The sequence below is a fragment of the Guillardia theta genome, assembly GCF_000315625.1.
Source record: "Guillardia theta CCMP2712 unplaced genomic scaffold GUITHscaffold_77, whole genome shotgun sequence".
NCBI lineage: Eukaryota > Cryptophyceae > Pyrenomonadales > Geminigeraceae > Guillardia > Guillardia theta.
Genome location: NW_005434597.1, coordinates 131,782 through 152,117, shown reverse-complemented (window position 1 = coordinate 152,117; position 20,336 = coordinate 131,782). Strand labels below are relative to the sequence as shown.

Here is a 20,336-nt window from a genome sequence, read left to right as displayed (position 1 = left end):
AATTTCCACCGGTGGTATATACGAAGTGCAGGAGGAAGCATTGCACCTAGTGTAGCACGTGAAATTCTGCAAGCTTATTGAAAGAGGTCCACTTATCTCAAACTTCTGTGGCAATTCAACATCAACAATACCACTAGCGGGGAAGGGGTTTGAAGTCTCCAACGATATAGACAGTAATGCATCATTCCCTGCGGCACTGCTGTTCGTCGAAACATTGAGGTTGTAAATTTCACCAGGAAGAGTTTGCGGAAACAAATTTACGGCATAATTTGACTGCAGAGCATAGGGGCATTCTAATGCTGCGAATTCTTGACAATTGCTTGTCGTCGTCGCAATGTAAAAGTTGTGCAACCTATCTTGTGTACCACCCCTTGAGATTCCAATGCCGTTGAAGGCTAGCATCAATGGACTGATCGACAGGACCGAGCTGTTAAGCTTGATGCGGAGAAATACGGAGAAAGTATCCTGTTGCGGAATAGCAGACGAGTTTACAGATTCAAAGTTACCTTGTTGTATCACATCAGACATTTGATATAAAGTGTAGTTGAACGATAAGACATCCACAAAATATCCTTGTGGTAGCATCACGTGGATTTCATAATCGACGAACAGGTCAAATGTGCTCAAGAAAGAAACCTCAAAGCTTGCTATCGAACTCGATCGAGATCCGTTGAGTCTGAAAACCTTTCCAGACAGATTAACGTTAGGGAGTATATCAGGATATATCGGGGGAGCGGCTATTTGTGCGTATTCGATCAGGAAATCATTTTGATCCTTGAGTTGAATAGCAAAATTTCCTCCAGGAACAGTCTTCCCAGAATAGCTGATACTTGCAGGCAAAGGATTCACGACTGGACCAAATCGAAACAGAATCGTTGTGTTAAAGGGAACATCAAAGTTGTTGGAGCAACGCTCGAATATAAGGGAATTGTTGGATGCTTTCGTCAATTGCAAAGTTCCATAAATTCCCCGAGTGTGACCTAGGACTTGGGTACTAATGTTCAACGATCCGAAGCTCCGATTATCAAAACTGATACATTCAGCGTATATCGGAGTCTTCAAACAAGATATTGAGCCAGGATAAAATTTTTGAACGGCATTCGAGTTGAAAACGGTAGTGCTCATCAATGCCTTGTACCCTTTCGGAAGTGTTACTTCTATATAGTCTTTGGTGTTAGCTTGCATGCCAGATATTGTTCTGTATTCAATCTCAAGCCATGTGATCGATCCTGCCAATCGACTGCTTGAGTAAAGGGATGTGAAAGGTGCTTTAAAGGCTTCTATGGTTAGTGGTCCAGTGAGGAAATGAATTTCCATAAGATTCTTGAAAGGAGAGAGAAACTGTACTTTGAATGGATTCTTCAAATATAATGAAGCATTCAAGCGGAAATTTGACTCAGGACGTCGAGGATTCTGAAGTTTGCCATCAATTGACATTGCGATCAAGCCACTACTAGAATTAGAGCAATTTCCTTGGCAAGGATGGACATCCGATCCAAAACGAAAAGACAGAGTGCCTGGATCATTGCTTTCCACGATGCTAATGTTTGCAGCAACCGGATCGAGGCAGTTGGAAACTAAGTATTTCTGGCATGTTGACTCCACCGACTGATTGAGATGAGCAAAAACGGAGAATTGTCTCAAAGTTTGGACGTCGTAAAATACATTGGAGTATTGCTGATAGGGACTGAATGGAGACACAGGAAAAGAAACACTGACAATACTATCTGCATAGATTGTTTGATTGAATTTGATGGTCACGGAGATTCCACCTTTGCCAAACGAGGATTTGTTTTCCAAATTGATCAACAATTGAATATTCATCGTACGATAGTCTTCTAATAATCTATTTTTCACGGAAGAGTTGCCTTGGAATTCTGCAAGATACGATGTGTTTGAAATTGCTCTAATTTCTTGAATAACATTGTAAAATCCATAATGGGGAGGGTTTTGCAAACAACAGAAGGATACGCTGATCTTTGATTGAATGGCGTCGTTGTACTCCATGGCTTTGTACATCTCCGTCAACTGAGAATCAGACAGGAAAATTTGCAGTATGTCTTGATTGTAATTTACAATCTGTATCTCGTACTGTAAGAACAGAAAGGTAACGAAGGTACCATTGCGCAAGTACAACGGAAATTGTGGACTTAATCTGAATTCAAGGTAGCTTTCGTTCGCCAGAACACCATACAAAGAAATTGTTACATTCACCCTGGTTTCTCTATTCACAACATTCTCTATCAAATCAACTTGATCCACTGTCAGAATTCCCACAGTCGTTCGCTCTGCAGGAATACCAAAGGCTCTAGCTATGATTTGCCTCTGATTAAAGAACTCCCCCGATATAGTAAAATCGAAATATCCAGGGAGAATATTTGCTTCCAGTGGATTTCCAATATCATGTACTGTGACCGTCAGTGCATTCAGGGTCGTATTAATTTGTGCATTGCTGACAACATGCGACAGGTCCATCAGCAGATATTGCTGTTGATACGAATACGACTTTGCTGGCGCCAAACAGTCCGAGCACGAATAATTCAAATTGACGCACAGCTGAGGACTAGTGGAATTCGTTAATGACGGGTTAGTGTATACTCCACTTTGGATAATTGTGGGATGAGGAAAAGGATTGAAAACTTGGACGGATAAATTGATCGCTTGGCTAAAGCTTGCAAACGTCTCTAAGTACATCACGGCTCCAGGATTGGTGTTTAGTCTGTACCTAGTACTATAACTTCCAGCTGGAAATAGCATGGTTAATTGTGGTGAATTCGGCCAGAGGAATTCCAAGGCATTCAAAGAAAACCTAACCTCAGCAAGAGCCCCTGCTGTTGTATTCTGCGACAAGCTTGTAACGTTAAGCAACTGAGGAAGAACAAGAATTTGAAACTCTATTCTCTCCTGAACGCCAAAGCTATACATTCCAGCAATATCAAAACCTTTCAACACCACCAAGTATGAGTATCGATCATGTATATCTGGAGGATATCCTAATCCGTAGAGCGGGTTTGAAACATCAAGACTGAACGAGAAACCTTTGAGCGTCAAGTTACCATAATAAGTGATTACAATGGCTTGTCTCAGAGAATAATTGTACCGATCAGGTGGGTTTGTGCTCCTGGGTGGAATCTCGACAAGTCCCCAGGTGTAATTAAATGATTCAAGCGGTCCATAAAGGCACTGAGAAGAATTCTCAGGGCAAGGGTAAGTAATGTTAGTCTCATCCCATTGGGTGCATAAAGACTTGTTCTGGCATGTCGTATTGCTTGTGTTGTCGAAGCACCTCGAAGACCAAGTGCAAGATGTGTTCAACGTCAACGTGCAACGCTGTACAGTTGTCGAACGATTCACTTGCGACCAGCTGTTACACACCTGTGAAGCGTTGGAGGAATTGGAGTACGTCCAATTCGTACATATCGACACGTTGGTAGTGACTATCTCTTGGGAGCAAAAGGAAGTACTCTTACAAAATGAGATGTTGTGACACAGTTTTGAAACAGATCCGTTCACAAAAAAGTACGGGATCGCACATGAACTGTAATTCGTGACGATCGAGGTACACAAGGTTGCAACTGTTCCATTTTGCAACGTGAAGTTAGTGCATGAACGATTCCCGATGGATTGGTATTGCGTACAGTTTTGCTTGCAAATAGAAGGGAATACATCTATCCAGTTGGAGCAAGTGTAGGAGGTGTTGGTGCAATTCGGTGGTGGCACCTTCTTCTTGAAATCAGGAGTCTTACAATTGCCTTGTAAAGTCAATAGGCAGTTGTCAAAGAAAGCGAGATTTGACTGATTGATCTTGAAGTCTCTTGGGAAGGAAATCACAATTTTTTCATTGGTTCGAATTCCAGTTTGAAAAGATAGGTTGAAATAGAAGCCTCCTTTTCCGCCTAGGTACCCATTGCGAACATAGAGCTGATCATACTGCTGAGAGCTTGCTCGTTCATCCCAAAGGTAAACATTTAAAATTTCTGTGAAGGTGAGTGTGTAACGATTTGAGAATTGGCAATATTGTGGTACAAAGTTCTCACTGGTATCAATGAGATTAAAAACGTTGTCGACAGTGTAGACAGAGAAATTTCCTGAGAAAAGTTGAGAGTATATTGGATTGACGAAGGGAAATGGCTGGCTCAGATTGAAGATATCCACAATTGAATCGTTTGGAATCTCAGAAAAAAATTGGATGGAAATTTCAAGTCCTTTGTTGAGCGAGTAATTTGTGAACGAGTAATTCGCTTCTCCAAAATTTTCCTCACATCTAGTTCGAAGCGGATACGAGCATGATCTGTAATTTACCATTGATGTTGAATTGAACGAAATGGTTGATAGATTCAGCAAGCGTAATTGATTCAAAGGGATCACAATTCGAGCAAATCCGTAAATTGGAATTTCTTGATTTGTCATGAACGAGAATACTTGAAAGAAGGAAGATTCATTCACAGTGAAATTGTTTAGCCAGAAAGCAGCATTCGGAAGCGTGCAGGTCGACTTATTCCAAAGCTGGGGTGGCAAGTAATCAACTGCCGTCAGCACCGGAACCCTCTGTAGTCTTGATTGGGACAAGTTCAGCCTTGCTGTGCCAACTTGTATCAGGTTGTACTCTTGGTCCGCTATTCCAAAGGCAATCTCAAAGAACTGCTCAGGGAGAACATAGCGGGAAGGTATGAAGAACGACTTCAAGGTGAAGCCTATGCTGATGTTGACTCTAGGATCATAAGTCAATTCCACGAGTTGGAAGAAGCTCTGAGATGCGTTGAAAGGCAATGAATTCGTCGTACTGTTCAGTGGAGTCAGAGAGTGGATGCATCGACCAAAGTTGCATTGAAGTAGCTTTGGATTGGATGCTGCCAGCCAAATCGGAAGCTCTAGGATCAGCAAAACTTTGCCAAGAATGGGCACCGATGGTCGAATAGAAATCGTCAGGAAGTTTGATCCTAGGGTATCTGCAGATAATCCTCCACGATAAAAGTCGTACCTTGCGTACATTCTAACAGAAGTAAATTTTGAATAGTTTACACTTAATGTGCCCTGTCCTAAGTCAATCGGGATTCCATTGCTACTCAGCACTGAAATGTTGATGTTGTTGTATGTTCCAGACACATTTGGCGTTTTGAGATAACCGATTAAAGACAAATTTTTGAATAAAATTGTTTGATTGCTTGAGTAAGTCGATTCCATTCGTCTGTACGAATTTATGTAAAATGTTTGTGGATTTGACTGATTTACTGTCACATTGCACATAATTCCAAGAATGTTGCTGTAGTTAGTAAACATTACGTTTTGGATTGAGGGAGGAAACTGTATTGTAATGGAGTAGCCGCAAACAAAATCGATCGACGGAAATAGGTGTAGAGCAAAAGGAGTGAAAATTGAAACATATGGCATCTGAAGCTGGAAGTTTCCTTCAACAATTCCTGGCACTATTTGAGAGCCTGCTACATTATGTACTATGTCAATGTAATCACCAAAGTACTGCTTTGTTTGGATGGAAAAAAAGACTCGAGAAACGTATGGCAACGTTTCCAAGCCGTCAAGACGGAGCGTGACGTTGCTGAATGAAGGAATCACTTGAGAATTGGCTGCTCCACTGAATGATTGAATTCCTTGAGGAAGGTTCGTTCCGATCTCATTTTGAGGGAAACTTGTAATTGTAATTGAAATATTCTGTCCAAGCTGTGTAAGATTTCCAATGAAAAAACGCCTTGTCCCAAACACGTCTTGAAAGAATGCTTCTCGAAGCTGCAAGGCATTTGCATTTATGTTTATATCTTGCAGCTGAATATCCAGTTGTCCATGTAGAGGGATCGAATTCGAAACAGTAAATTTCAAGATCATTTCAACGACTTGACCAGGATAATGGTTTGACAGGTTCATGGAGGGATCCAAAATATTCCCTGGAGTCGTCAATATATTCTCAAGTACACTTGTGCTGTAGTTCGAGAACATTTGGTCAGCTACCGAGAAGGCAAGTTTGTTCAGGCGCCCAGAAGTTGGTGGGTTGTACACACCAATGAGAAGCACTTCGACAAGCGCATAGGTGTTTATCTGTACATCGAAAGTCAGATACAGAGCCTCCCGGTTCACTCGAAAAACAGTGAGAGAATCAATTCTGGATTGCCCGATGAATACAATGATGTCTGTCCTCGAAAAGTCGAACTTGAAATCCGAAATCGTGGTGATGTTAATAGTTTGAAACATGCCATAAGTAAAGGAATTCAAAAACAGTATTGAAAAATTACTTTGTGAACCTGCTATGGTTGAGCTCAAATATGTCATTGCTGCACCTGGGTTTGGTAGAATGGTACTAAGGGCACGGGTATATGCTATTCTCCCAATCACTCTGCTGGAGGAACCTTCAAAGATCGTCAAATTCAAGAACTGGATTTGTGGAGCCGGTACATAAGGAAATGCGAACCCCTCCATTCTGATAGAAACATTCGTCCCTACAGACACATTTTGTCCGATGAGGAAGGAAATGCTCTTTTGGTCATTCTCAAATGAGACATTCTGAACATGCAAGATCTGTTGGGAGTCATTGACCCACGTTGATACTTTTATCGATCTGTATGAATTCAATTTCATCGATCGCAGTTGATTTACATTGCATCCCCCCAGTGGACATGTGGAAAACGTGAGCGGAAATTCAATAAGAATCCGATCCCTGTCAGATAGCGGTCTTCTTACCTCCAAAGAAGTTTGAATGTACGATTGATTGATCACAGAAGGAACAAACTCCAAGATGGCTGACTTCACAATGTACGGCGCAATGATTTCACTAATGTTGTAATATGTGCGATTCAAAATTTTGATATTATGGGATTCCATCTGTTGCAATTCTAATGTGACAACGCCAACCTCTCGTTCGAAATATGACAGCAAGATATTCGGAATCACAAATGAAATCTCGTCGAAATCTGGACCTGCATTTAAGCATGTGTAATATGAAGGTTTGTAGAGAGGCATAAGAGGAACAAATGTAAGGATAACATTATTGCTATTTGCTGTATAGAACAAGTTACGAAGCAAAATGTCGTGTGTTTGTGAGATGAAACAGTCGTTCCCGCCGCACAAAAAACTGATAGTGATTGACCGTATGCCATCTCTGAGAAAAAGACTGTTTGGAAGAGTTATATTGAATCGAGTGTTTGAGAGCAGATTGATCTTGGAAAAGGAAAACTTGATTGAAAGATTCACATATTGAAAGGTGTTGATCCCATGATCTCCCAACATCTGCATGGACACGAACCTGAATGGAGGATAACGAAGTGTAATATTTTGAACTCCTGACTCACCGACAATAATAGATTGATTCATAATTGTTTCTTCCAGTCGCATCTGAAATTGAACAACTCGCTCATTTGCAAGGCTCCAATACTCTGTCATGACATCATACAATCTCCCTCTTGCAATCAAGTATTCCTTGAATGGCACATACAATTCTGGCTTGAATTGGAGTTGAATCCGCTTATCAACATTCGTTTTTGATAGGTTGAAAGCAGTTTGTAAGAATGCAATCGACTTGTTGTAAAGGGTAAATGAATCAGGGATAAAGATTGATATGGATCCCGCAAAGCACCTGCCAACAGCAAAACCAGAAAATTCAATCGTCGAGAGAACTTTTGCCTCCGCCGGGACAACGCTGAACAAGGCACCAGGCAAATTCGAAAAAGTAGTTGATGGCAACTGAAATTCTGAACTATTTTGGATCCTTCCAAGATTATCATAGATACTCATGTTGAAAGTTCTTATATTCTTTTGAAGAGTGCCTGGGTTTTGAACGTTTGCAAAAGCAATACTCAGGTTATCCAAGTTCAAGAACGAAAAGTTGGAATTGTTGCCAACCCCCTTCATCACGCAGGTACAATTTTCAAAGTTCGTGGTTAACTCAGCACAAAAGAGTATTGGTTCACCACATGGTCGAAGACAATCGGTGAATGAATATTCTTTGCAGGCATGGAGCATAAATACAGAATTCCGAGATTCACTCGGTTTGGAACTCTGCAGATATCCCACAACAGTGTTGCTCTGAATGACAACATTAAATGCCAATGGAAAGATGTCAGTATCTGTGAAATTCCATTCCCAGATGTGATCTCGGTAGATTGGAAACGACAAATCAAATCCAAAAAAATTAGACACGGAAAGATGCACTCCTCGAATGTCATAACAGGGATCGAACTCGATCGATACTATCTTTTTCCCAGCCATCTGAGAAAAGTCCAACACAACTTTTTCAGGAAAAACAGCGGTGATAGTGGCTGCTGCAGAAGCCGATGAGTCATTCGAACGGATAGTGAGAGGTATCACTGGAAAATAGGGTATCCATGTATTTGATATCCCTTGTTCCAACAGCAACCCTCTATCAGAAAGGATTGTAAAATTCCATGTCAGAATCATAGAATATGTTCTGTTGAGCAAATCAGCCTGAATTGTCAAATTTGTCCAGGATGGGATTGTAAAATTTTCGGTTCGCCTGAAGGAAAGTACCGTTCTATTTTCAAGAGAGGATATGAGTGTGTAGTTTAGACTTTCAGCCTTGGGACCATTGATAGTCTGAAAGGATAAATATGCAAAAGAAGAACCCATAACAAAATTTGAATCAAACGAAATTTCAAATTCAGCAAATCTCGAAATTGGAACACCATTCACCAGGTTAAAAATCCAGGTGTTGACCCTCAGATCCAGTTGAAGTTCGACAAACTTGACGTGATCGGGAACTACAGGAAGGTAGCCCTTGTCGATTGGGTAAACCCCCTCAGAAAATGTTTCAACCATTATTTTGTCGAAGATTGGTCCACTGTTGTTTCTCAAACCGAAACCAGAGCAATAGAAATCTAACTTTCTACTAGAGAAATTCTGCTTCAGATTCACGATATTCAAGCAAGAGAAGTCAATTGACTTGAAGACTTTCAAATCGAGATCGAAAGGGGCTCGACACAATATATTTGCGGATGATGTCACATCTAGCAGATATCTGGGGACACACACTCTTATGAGATCACCGCCGAAGTAAGGATTGGTCAAAACCACCGAAAAATTCATAGAGACGTTCTGTGCTCCAGCAACGTTTGGCCAGATTTCAACTTTTCCCGAAGCATTGTACGGACCCAACTTCAAATAGGCCTGTCCAACAAGAAAATTCTTCGTAGCTGCTGGGGACTCGTACACTCGTATTGATATTGGAGACGTACTGCAAAATTGTCTTGGACCAGGGAGAGAACAGGTATGTGGCAGGAAGGTCTCAACACCTGTGAGATTCAAAAGAAGAGTTGAATCAACTGCAATGTCCAAGGCGTTGTTCAATGTTACAGTGAGGTTCTTGTTGCTGTACTTAGCAATCCCTTGAATGGCACAACCCAGCGTCGCTATGCTCTCTGACGGACAATATGAAGGAGCATAAGACAAGATGTTATTGCTTTCATGAGATGTGCCAAAGGCAACACCCTCAGACAAATTGAGCTCCAGACGTCCGTTGCCAGGAATCCAGCTCGATGACTGAAACTGGATGTATAGATTCAGCCCTTCAAGTCGTGTTGAAACATTGATGAATGAATTCGGAACAAAGTAAAGTGGAATCGCATTTGGGTATGAAGGATCATTAATTCCTTGTTGATAAAACATGATCTGTATGCAGCCTGGACAGTTCAGATAAGGATGGTATTCGAAGACAAAGAGTCCGAAGAAATCCCGTTGTTCATAACTTGGTTTAAAGAGTCCTGCAAATTCAATCAGTCAGTGGCAAATAACATCACATGCAAGAGAGTCATCACCTGAGTAGAGTCCATTCTGAAGTCCTTGGATGGAAAATTGGATGAACTGTGTAGAGTTTGTGCTTGTAGATCCACTAAGATTAAAGTACATGACACTTGAAAATGCCGTATTGTCGGGTTGAAATAGAGAATAATTCAACCATGGAAGATAATATCCTTGCAGATTACTAACGTCCTGAACCTTTTCTATACGGACTTGACTGCTGGAATCTGAAGCCGGAATCAAGATAGTTCCCAGTCTCGTTGTGGTGGAGCATACTCGAAATGTCCTTGGAAACTGCAAAACAAGTAAATATGAAGAGTTTTCTCGAAGCGGCGCTGTAGGAGGGACAGCAAAGGAGATCAATGCATTGGTGATAGCGCCTGCAGTGTAGTTTGATAGCGTAATCTTTGCATCTGTAGTAGGCACACTCCCAGAAGGAATAGAGGGAGCTGAGGTTGCGTTGGAGATGTTGGATATCGATGAACTAGATCCTCCAGCCACCGATGAGTTGGAGGCATTGGCCAAGTTCGACACCTGAAGAAGAGAACGAAGCGAGGAGCGGGCAGGCATTGCAGATGCATCACCAGCAGCATGAGCTCGCTGTGCAGAACCTCGTATTGCGAGAACGACAGCCCCTGAACCTCCCTCGCAGCCTCCGCTATTCTGTCCTCCCCCTCCCCCTCCCCCTCCCCCTCCTGTTCCAAATATACCAGGAGTGCATGTCTGGAAATATCCTCCTGCTCCGCCTCCTCCACGACTTGTTGAAGGCTTAAAGGCATTTTGTGCAGTTGACATTGATACGTTCATATTCTGAGCTCCTCCTCCGCCCCCGCCTGCTATCCATCCAGCCTGCCCTATCCGATTTCCAACATATGGTGAGACGTCTATCCCTCGTCCTCCCGCCCCAGCCCCACGCAAGCAATGTCCAGAGGCACCAGGTGCCCCAGCACCTCCTCCTCCTCCGTGGGAAAAGCGGGGTTCTTCTGCGCAAGCATCTTCTAGAGTTCCTGAGCCACCATCGTTGCCAAAGACCAGGAACCCCTCGTAAGAGCGTTGCGTGCTCAATCCAGCATTGAGAGTTCCCGAGCCTCCCCCCCCGCTCCCACCGTTGTGACCGATGGATTTCACCTGTGCACGTAGAGATCTGGAGGCTCCTCCACCTCCACCCTCTGCAACGAACGAGTCGAAAGAGCTTGAGAACCCTCTCCCTCCACAGCCAGGCTCTGCCCAATCAGAACCCCCTCCGCCTCCACCCCTACCCACAGTTACAGAATGAAAGCCAGCCGCGATGTGCAAGGATCTCGACAGCAAGACACCTCCTCCTCCGCCTCCTCCACCGAATGCAGCTCCACCCCCACCTCCACCCAAGACAACCACTGCTGCCATAATTTCCCTTGGAAAGTACAGATTGTATACTGTGACATTATGCAGTCCCTGGTATGGCAGGAGCAGGTAACAGAGTTCTGCATCTTCGTTTCCTATCCTTTCATGGTATGATTGGGGGTTGGGACTACGAACGCCGGGGGCACTCTGAACTGAAACCCAATCTGAAGGGCAAGAAACTGGTACATCACATCCAAATCCAGGGACTATTTGAGGGTTGAAGACTGATTCAAGATAGCGTAATTCAATACCATGCGAAAGATACCATTTCAAAGAATAAACCAAAGCCTCCATGTCGTCTGCAGACAAACCATGCTCCCATATGTACACCTGTGAAAATGAAAAGTCGCTGGAATCATTCGGAAAGAGACCAGCATTTATCATCATATTCCCAAAGACCTCCCCACCAATGCTGGTTCCCACAGACAATACATCTCCATGTAAGGAAGACACCTTCACATTCGCAGGAGTTTCCCCGGAATTCTTCGTGCAGATCACGAGCCAATCAAGAGGGTTTGAATAAGCCTGCTGCTTCTGTGTCATCCATGATTGTGAATGTGATACACCGACTGCATTGAAGTAGTGACCCAACGTGAAATCCGTCGATCCTTGTATTATCCTCCTTCTATTGGAACCAGCATATCGTGTCACCGCACATATCGTAAAAGATCTTGGAATACTTCCAAAAGGCCACAGCATAGCAGAAGACATGTTGCCATTCAAAGAGCTGATGGGTGCATCTGCTCCGAACCCCTTCTTCTTCTCATACCTCAAATCACCTCTGCTGGTTACCGGCAGCTGCCTACCGAATGATTCTGATATTGTCCTGGTGTGAGGATCCCAGTCTTCGGCGTGGTAAACTCCCCAAGCCGGCCTAGCAGCAAGGATTTGTGCTACTCGTTGCATCGCATTGGTATGCACGCTTGCTCCTTCTTTGCATACAGCTGGTAAATTCACCGAATCCAGGATGCAATCGGATAGCTTGGCAGCCCCACTGTGGTTGGTCGTATACCCGGAAGGACACTTTGAACAACCCCCAAAAACTCTTAATTCAGCGATTTCAACATGCGTGCGTAGGTCGCTGTCTGCGATTACTAGCCATATGTATCTCCCTTTCAAGTTACAAGGAATCGTATACGTAGTTGAAACATTGAATCGCGTTCTACTGAAAACATCTCCGTTGCTGTTACTATAAGTACAGATAGGATTGATGTGAAATGAAGTTGGATCGTCTCCAACAAAAACTTGCAAAATTCCTGACGATATTTGTTTTGAAATATGCCGGACTTGTATACTCTGAATCCATTTAGGTCTACCAAGATCTACACCAAGATGCGGCACTGTGCCGTTAAAAACGTAACGAAACGTTGTGTGAGGAGTGCTGTCTGCTGCATTATTGATGTTGTCTGCATCAATTGAAAGTTGTCTACATTTGGAATTTCGTCGAACTCCGCATGTGTGAAGTAATTCTCTTGCAAATGTAGTAGAGTCGAAAGAACCTACTGTACATCTTGGATTTACATGCTGTACACTGTTCTGAAAGGCAGGTTGAGCGTGAAAGAGAAGTAAAGATGCGAGAATGTAGAGAAGGAGCATAGTGGAGGTTGTCAGATGAAAATCAAGCATGTATGGCGACTGCTATCTGAACTCCCGCATGAGCGGGTAAGGAGCATTGAGAGGAACTATGAGGGTGGGGTAGTGAAGGGATAGGAAAGGTTCTGAGGCGAGTCTGCTTTTCATAATAACCTTTCATAGTCTTCCTAGGTCTTCATTCATCCTCTACCCCATCCCACCCCTACCCCACCCCTCTCCTCCTGCCGTAACCTTTCGCACTTACGGTCGTTCGGCTTAACCCCAGGAAACTGGCTGGTACTAAAATAGTGGTACTATTTAATTACTCACTTGTTTACTTGAAGTACACATAGTACTCAACATCTGCTCTTGTACTGCACAAATTTAGTACCGCCGAGACTCCTCGGATCTGTGAGGTACCAGGTGCAACTTTAGTTACTACCAGTTCGACTGCTATAGCTTACACGACGAGGCGGACTCACCGTGACGGCCCGGGACCGTCTCCGACAGCATTGCCGGACGCCCCGGCGGGCCCTGGCCGGCACTAGGGCCAGCCTTGAGTAGCCTAGTAGGCTCACCGTCACTGCCGCCGCTGAGATCGATGCCGGGCTCGATCTCAGGCTATTCATCAACGGCTGGCTGCATAGCGCCGGACGGTCCGTTCGAAATTCGGGCACCGTGTCAAGTTACTAAGTTAGAGCCGCTGCCACCGCACGCGGCAGCCTGCGGCAGCGGCCAGAGCCGCCGCCTCCGGGCCGGGGACCGGGAGCGCCGGGCGCCGGGCGGCTCAGTGAGTGCCATTGCTGGCCCGCCGTAGTACGGTCATGGACCGGGGACGCCGTTCCACTACAAGGCCGCCTGGTGGCCACTGACTCAGCGTGACTCCTGCCGGGTCCGACTCTCCGCCCGGCCGGCCCGGGCCCCGGCGGCCCGGTGACGGAACCGTCACGGTTCCGTCAAGCCCCCCCGCCGGCGTAGTACGGTCCGATAGCCGGCGGGCCCCCGTCCGGGGTAGTGCCCGGTGCCGCGGCTCAGTCATCCTGCTTTGCTCATGTGTGGTGTTTGCCGCAATGGCTTGAAGTTGGGGGATGGAGGAGGAAGGAAAGAGGGAGCGGACGCTGACATATTGAGAAGCAGCTAGGACGGTGAAAGAGCAGAAGCGGGAGTGGGAGAAGTGGAAGCAGAACAGAATTTGAACGATAGGACAATCTAGAAATCGGTCAGTCTGTTTCAACCTGTAACCATGAAAACAGATCTTCGCCATGAAAGCTTTCTTTCAGCAAGCCAAAGAGCTCATGGAGGGCAAGCCTTCCAAACAAGTGATTGAAACAACTATTGAGGGGGAGCTGACTTGGTGAACAGTGCAGACAGGCTGTAGTCTACACGGTGTTGTGGTATGAGAAGTCAAAGCACCGGGTCTTTCTTGATCTCGGGGCCACCATGGGTGATCATCTTTCTGCTATTGAGCTTGTGCTGACAGTCGTCCCCAGCTTCTTTCCAGCTAAGTGTTTTCCTTGTTACGGGAGTTCTCCCGGCCAGGCAGAAAATTCTGCTCAACGTACCAGAAAGGTGGGAGAGGAAGGCGAGCTGAACCGCACTACAGAACTCTACTCCTATGGAGCCCAACGCGGACCTCTCCAAGCTCTTCCTGCAGGATGGAGTTGAAATGACGCTGGAGCAGTAGGCCTGGCGAGTTTGCACTCGGAAGAGATGACTGCAACCGCAGGCTTCCATGGGGTCAAGAAGTCGAGCCCATCTCGCTGACCAAGTAAGCCGATGCTTCCAGGCCATAGACTCTCACACCAATGTCTTCAGACATCTTGTCGACCGGATCGGAAGCAAGTGTATAGTGATGGAGGAGGTACAGTATCTCACTGGACATCTCAGACGAGCGCACATCTTCACCTGTTGTGATGTCATGTCATACACATGATTTACTTGATCTGTACAGCAAGCCAACGCCCTGGAAGCTCTGCTCCTCGTGAAACGCCTCGATGTCGATGCCGAACTTCCCAAGAAACTGTTGAGGTATCTAATCATGACCCTGATGCGCCTGGGCCTAACGATCTTCAGCTTGACAACTTTCATGCATGACGCTGCACAAAAGGTTGCCTGCAATCGCCTCACCCATGTCCCCACCTGCTTCTCACTGACACGTCTCAGCTCCTGCTGAAGGTCGACGAGATCGAGGGCGAAGAGCCGCACAGGCAGGCAAGGAAGGTTGAGAAGAGAAGGAAAGACGTGCTTGAACTCAGCTTTTGTATCCAGATGTTCGTCCACAAGATGAACTCTGTGCTTGACAGACTCGAGCGCATGAGTCAGAGGTGATGATGCGCCATGAGCGGCAGGCTGTGACCTCTTCCTCGAGGTTGATGCCCACGGACAAGCAAAGCACGACGCTCTCTCCAGCTGCTGCCCAGCGGAAGCAAGTGAATGAAGGGAAGGAGACGGAGCAGAAACAAGAGGAAGGGAAGATGGAACTTGAGGAGCATGGAGGTGAGGAGAAGTCTTCACCGCAAGGAGTTCCACCTGCTCCTTCGGAACCACAAGTCACTTTGGTGGAGGAGGTCAAGGGAGAACAAGGTCATGATGTTCCCGACCGGGGGTCTACGTGAAGGGAGGACAAGCTGCGAGTTCCCTACTGCAAGTTACATTTCTTTCTATACAAACATTGCTGATCCATGCATATACATATCGTCTCTCCCCGTTCGCCCCATCCCATCATTCTCGCTAGATTTGTTTCTCGACAATGGTCCGCTCCAGGTGATTCAGCTCTCGCAAGGCAAGCTCCACCTCCTCTGCATTCTTCGTCACCTCGCATGTCCTTCCTCTTGTCACCTCACCCAGCGTCTTGCAGGCAGGTTCGCTGTCTTGCATGAGCTGCGAGCGGATCTCAGCCGTCCTCTCCCCTGTCAGATGTCTGCACCCCCGTCAGGTCTCTTCGTGCTCTTCATCGCTTACCGCGCGCAGCCGCAGACAGGCGGCGAGGAACTTGCGTCCTCCTCCCAGCTCTTGAAGGAGCTGACCATGTACTTGTAGGAGTGGAAGATGGCGAGGGCAAAACGCCTGCCAAGGATCAGGAGGGGCGACAAGGAACAAGAAAGTGATGCATGTGTCAACCCAGTTGCAAAGATCAGAAAGTGAGCAAGAAGGAGAGCAGGACAAGAAACAATCTTTGATGTTGATGAGGTTGAGGCTGCGGAGGAGGATGCAAAGAGGAGACAAGAAGAAGGAAAGAGAAGAGAGATCAACCCGAAGAGATCGTCATTGCGAACAAGCTCTCGTCGCATTGTTAGCGGGATTTCAAGTTGGATTGCCTGCAGAAGAACGTGAAAAACGATCAAGGGAGTGAGGGTGGAGACGATACAACATACAACGAGTCAAAATCAGCAATATCTCAGCTATAAAGCTGATTTTTACCGGGATTCTCAGGTTGACAGATTGATGTGAGATCGTCTCGAATGTGCTATTGGAAGTTGAGAAAAGTTTCGTTTCCAACTCGTTCTTACCTTCCCCCCCAGTAGGCGTTCAGGTACGGATCCTCCTCCACAGTCATGGGCATCTGAAGATCGCGTCAACTCCTATCTGTGTCCTTGCTCCAACTTAACCATCTTTCCATGCACCAGAAAATGCTTCCCCTTCACCCCCTTGAACGCTTCTCGCATCCCCGAAGCGAGATGCTGCACAACATGGTCAAACGTCCCCTACTCTTAACTCCTCGTCTGCGTCCTCATCCTCGTCCTCATCCTCGTCCTCCGCTCTCCCTCTCCTCATCCTCCCTCTACTCGTCTTCTCTTCTCCCCACCTCTTTGAGTGCGACGAACTCTGCATGCTTCTCGGAGTCTCCCTTTGCAGCCCAGCAATTCTCCATCGGGCCCATGCCTGGGGAAACGTCATGACTTCATTCCCCCGTCCTCTTGTGCAGCGACGACAGACCGATATCCAAGTCGAGGTTGTCCTTGCGATCCATCTTGCCGTGAATATCCACGTGAAAGATGGGCGCAGGTGGCGCGAGTGAGCCTGCTGACTCCTTCTTCTCCTCTCCCACTGCGCGACTCCCCGCGATTTCTCTCCTGTCCTCTCCAACTCTCTGACTCTCGCTGCTGTCCTGCGGGAGCTGCTGCTCCTCTCGGTTGAGCTTCTCCCTGCTCGAGCGCCAGTGATCCTTGAAGAGATGGAGGGCGTGATGCCACGGGGAGAAGGGCGACTGAGCCTGCGGAAGCGATCCATCCAGAGTTAGGAAGAGAAACAGCAGAGAGAGAGCAGGAAGGCAGAGGAGCAGGCAAGTCAGCGGAGAGTCGCAAGGGAATGAGGGGAAGAAATATCGGAGGAGTCGAGTTGGAGAAGAGTGAGGTCGCTTGAGGGAAGGAGGCGGCGAAGGAGGCAAACTACGAATGCAAGTGGATACGATGAAGACCCAAGGGGATGGGAAGATAGCATGCAGGAGGTCGGGGAATGAGGCGAAAACGTTTGAGGGGGAAGGAGAGGAGGGGGAGGCAAAGACAGACCTGAGTGAGATAGTTGGGGTCAAGATGCCGAGGGTCTCCTTTCCTCGCCACCATGCGATTCCAGATGATGTAGGAGGCCGGCTGGAGGCCCCAACCCTCAGACGCGAGGACATAGCGCTGAGATGAGAGGAGGTGAAGAAGCAAGGAGGAGGAGGAGGAGGAGGAGGGTGAGGAGGAGGAGGAAGAGGAGGAGGAGAAGGAGGGGCTCTCAGTACCTTTCCCAGGTAAGGTTCGAGGAAGGCGGCAAGCTTCAAAACGATCTCAGAGGAGAACTTCTCTCTCTTGTGAATTCTCTTCCGCTCTCCGTCCTGCCCTCTCATCAACCCTCACTCTTGCGCCACGGACACGCGCACCTTTCCTCCTCGGACGATGTTTAGGCTGTGAGGGGCGGTGAAGAGGATGGGGCCACCGAGGTTAAAGATGATCTCAGGGTCTCCAGCAAGGCCTGCCACCGTGTCGATAACTTTCCTCTTCCTCTTTTGACTTCACTAGCTGCACCTGAGACTTTCCCTCCCTTTCCGCTCGCTACAGGAAGCATCGGCTTCTGCTCTGGCATCCTTCGTTCCTGCAGGAGAGTTTAGCTGTTCTGCATCCTCCCTCTTGTCCCACCGAAGAGACTTCGCGGAGCCTCCTCCTCGACCACGCCACACTCCCTCCACCCAACAGCGCGTTGGACCCGAGCAGGAGACCGTCGTTGCCCTGCCCATCAGCAGCTGCAGCAGCGGAGAACGAGCTGGAGGAGAATGAAGGTGCCTCATCCTCACTCCCTCCGTCGCTCGCGTGCCCCTCGTTCCTCGTCGTCAGCTCATCATCCCCGACCTTCCCCGACCCTTCAATTTCACGCACTCTCTCAATCTCTGTAGCAGCTGGGAAATCATCTTTACCAGCTGCCTCGCTCGGATCCGGTGACCCCTTGGTCTTCCCCCCCCCACCTCCCACCTGCCTCTTCACCTGAGCATCTCAGTGTCAAGCGGCTTGTAAAAGTCCATGAGATCGTCACATTCTGACTGCTACGCTGATCCTCCACCTGCTCCTCAACGTCAACAACTTTTACACCTCCACTCCTCCACTCCTCCTCCTTCGACCCTCGGGACTTCTTTCCTTTCCCCCCCCCCCCCTCCCCCCCCCTCCCCCCCCGGGTCCTCCCCAGCGCATGCGTGTCACCTTGGACTTTTGTATCCCTTCTGTCGCCTTGCTGCCATTCTCCGGCAGGCTTCCACCTGACGCCGGACGAGAATTCCTACTCGACGCCTGCATCTGATTGTAAGATGCTTCCTTTCCCACATGCACAGCATACCTGGGAAGCGTTGGCCGACGACGGGCGCGCAAGCTTCAGTGAAGCACTGCTGTTGTCTCCCTTCAGCTTGTCCGTTGTCCACACTACGTTTCCTCCTCCTCCTTCACTTCGCTTTGCTGCAGCAGGAGGAAATTCTGCAGCACCCTCTCCTCTGATTCGACGCAGTTGCCACGAACGATTTACATTCTCTTCCACTGATTTCCTCCTGGAGCCTTCGTGTGATGTACCTCCTCCTCCTCCTCCTGCCTCTTCCCTCCCTCCTTGGTTGCAGTGACTTTGATTTCGGTCTGAACCATGGCGGCGGGCAGGCGGATTGAGAATCTTGTGCTCCGTCACTGATGCCCTGTGCTGTTTCTGGGCGGATGCGTCCATGCGTTGCACCTGCTCGCATGTCATCGCAGACACATTCGTCAGGGAGAGGAGGGGGAGAGGCTTTAGCCTCAGCCTGAGAGGCAACAACGGAAGGAACAGGCAGGACAAGCTGAGCTCACGCAGGTGACAGGGAGGACGCGAGCAAAGGGATGAGCACAGCAGCGAGGAGAGAGGCAGGCAAATGGAGCCTTACCTGAGTGTGGGTGATCTGACCCAGCACAGAGTAAACGCAGCGCACGCACTCGTGCCCTCGGATGAGACCTTGACTCCTGCCGATCCTCTGCAGGGATCAACGAGCTCAGCAGGATCAAGAGACGGCAGGAGGGCTCACATCCCAGACCAAGAACAGGTCATCGTAGGGCAACGTGGCAAAGTTGAAACTTTCTATCGCAAGAAGGATCTTCTCGAGCCGCGGGGTGGGCACCGAAGGCCCTTCCTCCTTTGGCTGTGAGAACAGATCTCGGAGGAAAGGAATCTTGCAACGAGCCCCAAGGTCAGCGGCTGATTGCACAGACGCAGGAACAAGAAACCGATTCTCTGAAGAGCCTCTCGGTGGTCTGGACAGGTACTCTTCCACCAGGGAGGTCCTGCAACCGTGTAAGCAAGCAGCATGTGAAAGGGTCAGCGGCTTCTTGACCTGTCGCTTCAGCATCGCGTCTAGAGCAGCATCGATGTCCTCTCGGGACCTCCGAGTGTCACGTACTACCTGTCAGGGTGTTTCTGCTTGAGTCTGGAAGGAACCAGCAAGCTCAGAAGACCTGCTCCCATTGCTCCTGCGTCAACTCCGACAGGCGGATTCTGGTCGAGCCTGTTACCTGCGATGTACAAAAGCTCTCACACCTCACAGAAAGTGCTTCCAGCCGCAGACAGACACCATGGTGATCAAACTCACCGCAAAGAGAGAGGTCTGCAACCTCCGCCACTCTTCATTGCTCCAATTCAACTCCGGAGCCATGCTGATTTGTACTATAGAGCTCGCCACCCTCACGGATCAAGGTGCAGTGTCAAGCACCTCCTAGTCTACTCATCGTAGACACGAACTAGGAGACGGATCGAATAATCCTCATCCTAGAACGATACCAAGTCATCAGTTCTACTATCAAATAAGCCCGTTGTGAAGCACGTTGGAGGCGAGGAGCAGTCATTGGGCACTGCCTGAATTTGTGTTTCTGTCTAGCAAGCGACATCCTCTTCCTTTGTTTTCAAGGACAAACTAACGTGTACTTGGTATCCTCCTCTTACAATTATTGCTCGTGCCCTCGGTGTCTCATTGTCGTAAAACAATCTTCAGGAGCTGAATAAAACATCCTAATCCAGCTGCACTCCTTGTTCAAACCATGCTCTACGTAACTCCATCTTACAAATCATCCGAACATCCACTCATAATCATCTTGGCTATCATGCCACATCCGTCGCGTCCTGAATATCACAGAAAGCCATCTTGT

At 47.5% G+C, this 20,336-nt stretch overlaps 3 protein-coding genes across 3 annotated transcripts; 1 reads left to right on the top strand and 2 right to left on the bottom strand.

The window, feature by feature from the left end:
- Nucleotides 1-430: 430 nt before the first annotated feature.
- Nucleotides 431-12,048, bottom strand: GUITHDRAFT_143626 (hypothetical protein; the record flags this gene model as incomplete). The annotated part of the gene is made up of 10 exons (XM_005826140.1): nt 431-465; nt 507-6,051; nt 6,691-6,926; nt 7,299-8,214; nt 8,494-8,559; nt 8,656-9,722; nt 9,777-10,293; nt 10,344-10,454; nt 10,561-11,472; nt 11,596-12,048. The coding sequence occupies 10 exons, from the start codon at nt 12,046-12,048 to the stop codon at nt 431-433; spliced, it is 9,858 nt and encodes a 3,285-aa protein (XP_005826197.1).
- A 1,928-nt stretch (nt 12,049-13,976) lies between these two features.
- GUITHDRAFT_114651 (hypothetical protein) lies at nt 13,977-15,042 on the top strand (the record flags this gene model as incomplete). The annotated part of the gene is made up of 9 exons (XM_005826139.1): nt 13,977-14,033; nt 14,077-14,158; nt 14,205-14,272; nt 14,318-14,394; nt 14,441-14,482; nt 14,530-14,575; nt 14,666-14,742; nt 14,788-14,821; nt 14,878-15,042. The coding sequence occupies 9 exons, from the start codon at nt 13,977-13,979 to the stop codon at nt 15,040-15,042; spliced, it is 648 nt and encodes a 215-aa protein (XP_005826196.1).
- Nucleotides 15,043-15,444: 402 nt separating this feature from the next.
- Nucleotides 15,445-19,846, bottom strand: GUITHDRAFT_114650 (hypothetical protein; the record flags this gene model as incomplete). Its single annotated transcript, XM_005826138.1, has 24 exons — nt 15,445-15,512; nt 15,558-15,634; nt 15,676-15,780; nt 15,967-16,031; nt 16,135-16,180; nt 16,224-16,276; nt 16,323-16,394; nt 16,520-16,596; nt 16,651-16,927; nt 17,438-17,530; nt 17,576-17,667; nt 17,721-17,787; nt 17,832-18,052; nt 18,107-18,173; nt 18,223-18,249; nt 18,387-18,473; nt 18,520-18,635; nt 18,813-18,900; nt 19,085-19,171; nt 19,223-19,366; nt 19,422-19,478; nt 19,529-19,597; nt 19,650-19,689; nt 19,737-19,846. The coding sequence occupies 24 exons, from the start codon at nt 19,844-19,846 to the stop codon at nt 15,445-15,447; spliced, it is 2,205 nt and encodes a 734-aa protein (XP_005826195.1).
- Nucleotides 19,847-20,336: the final 490 nt, after the last annotated feature.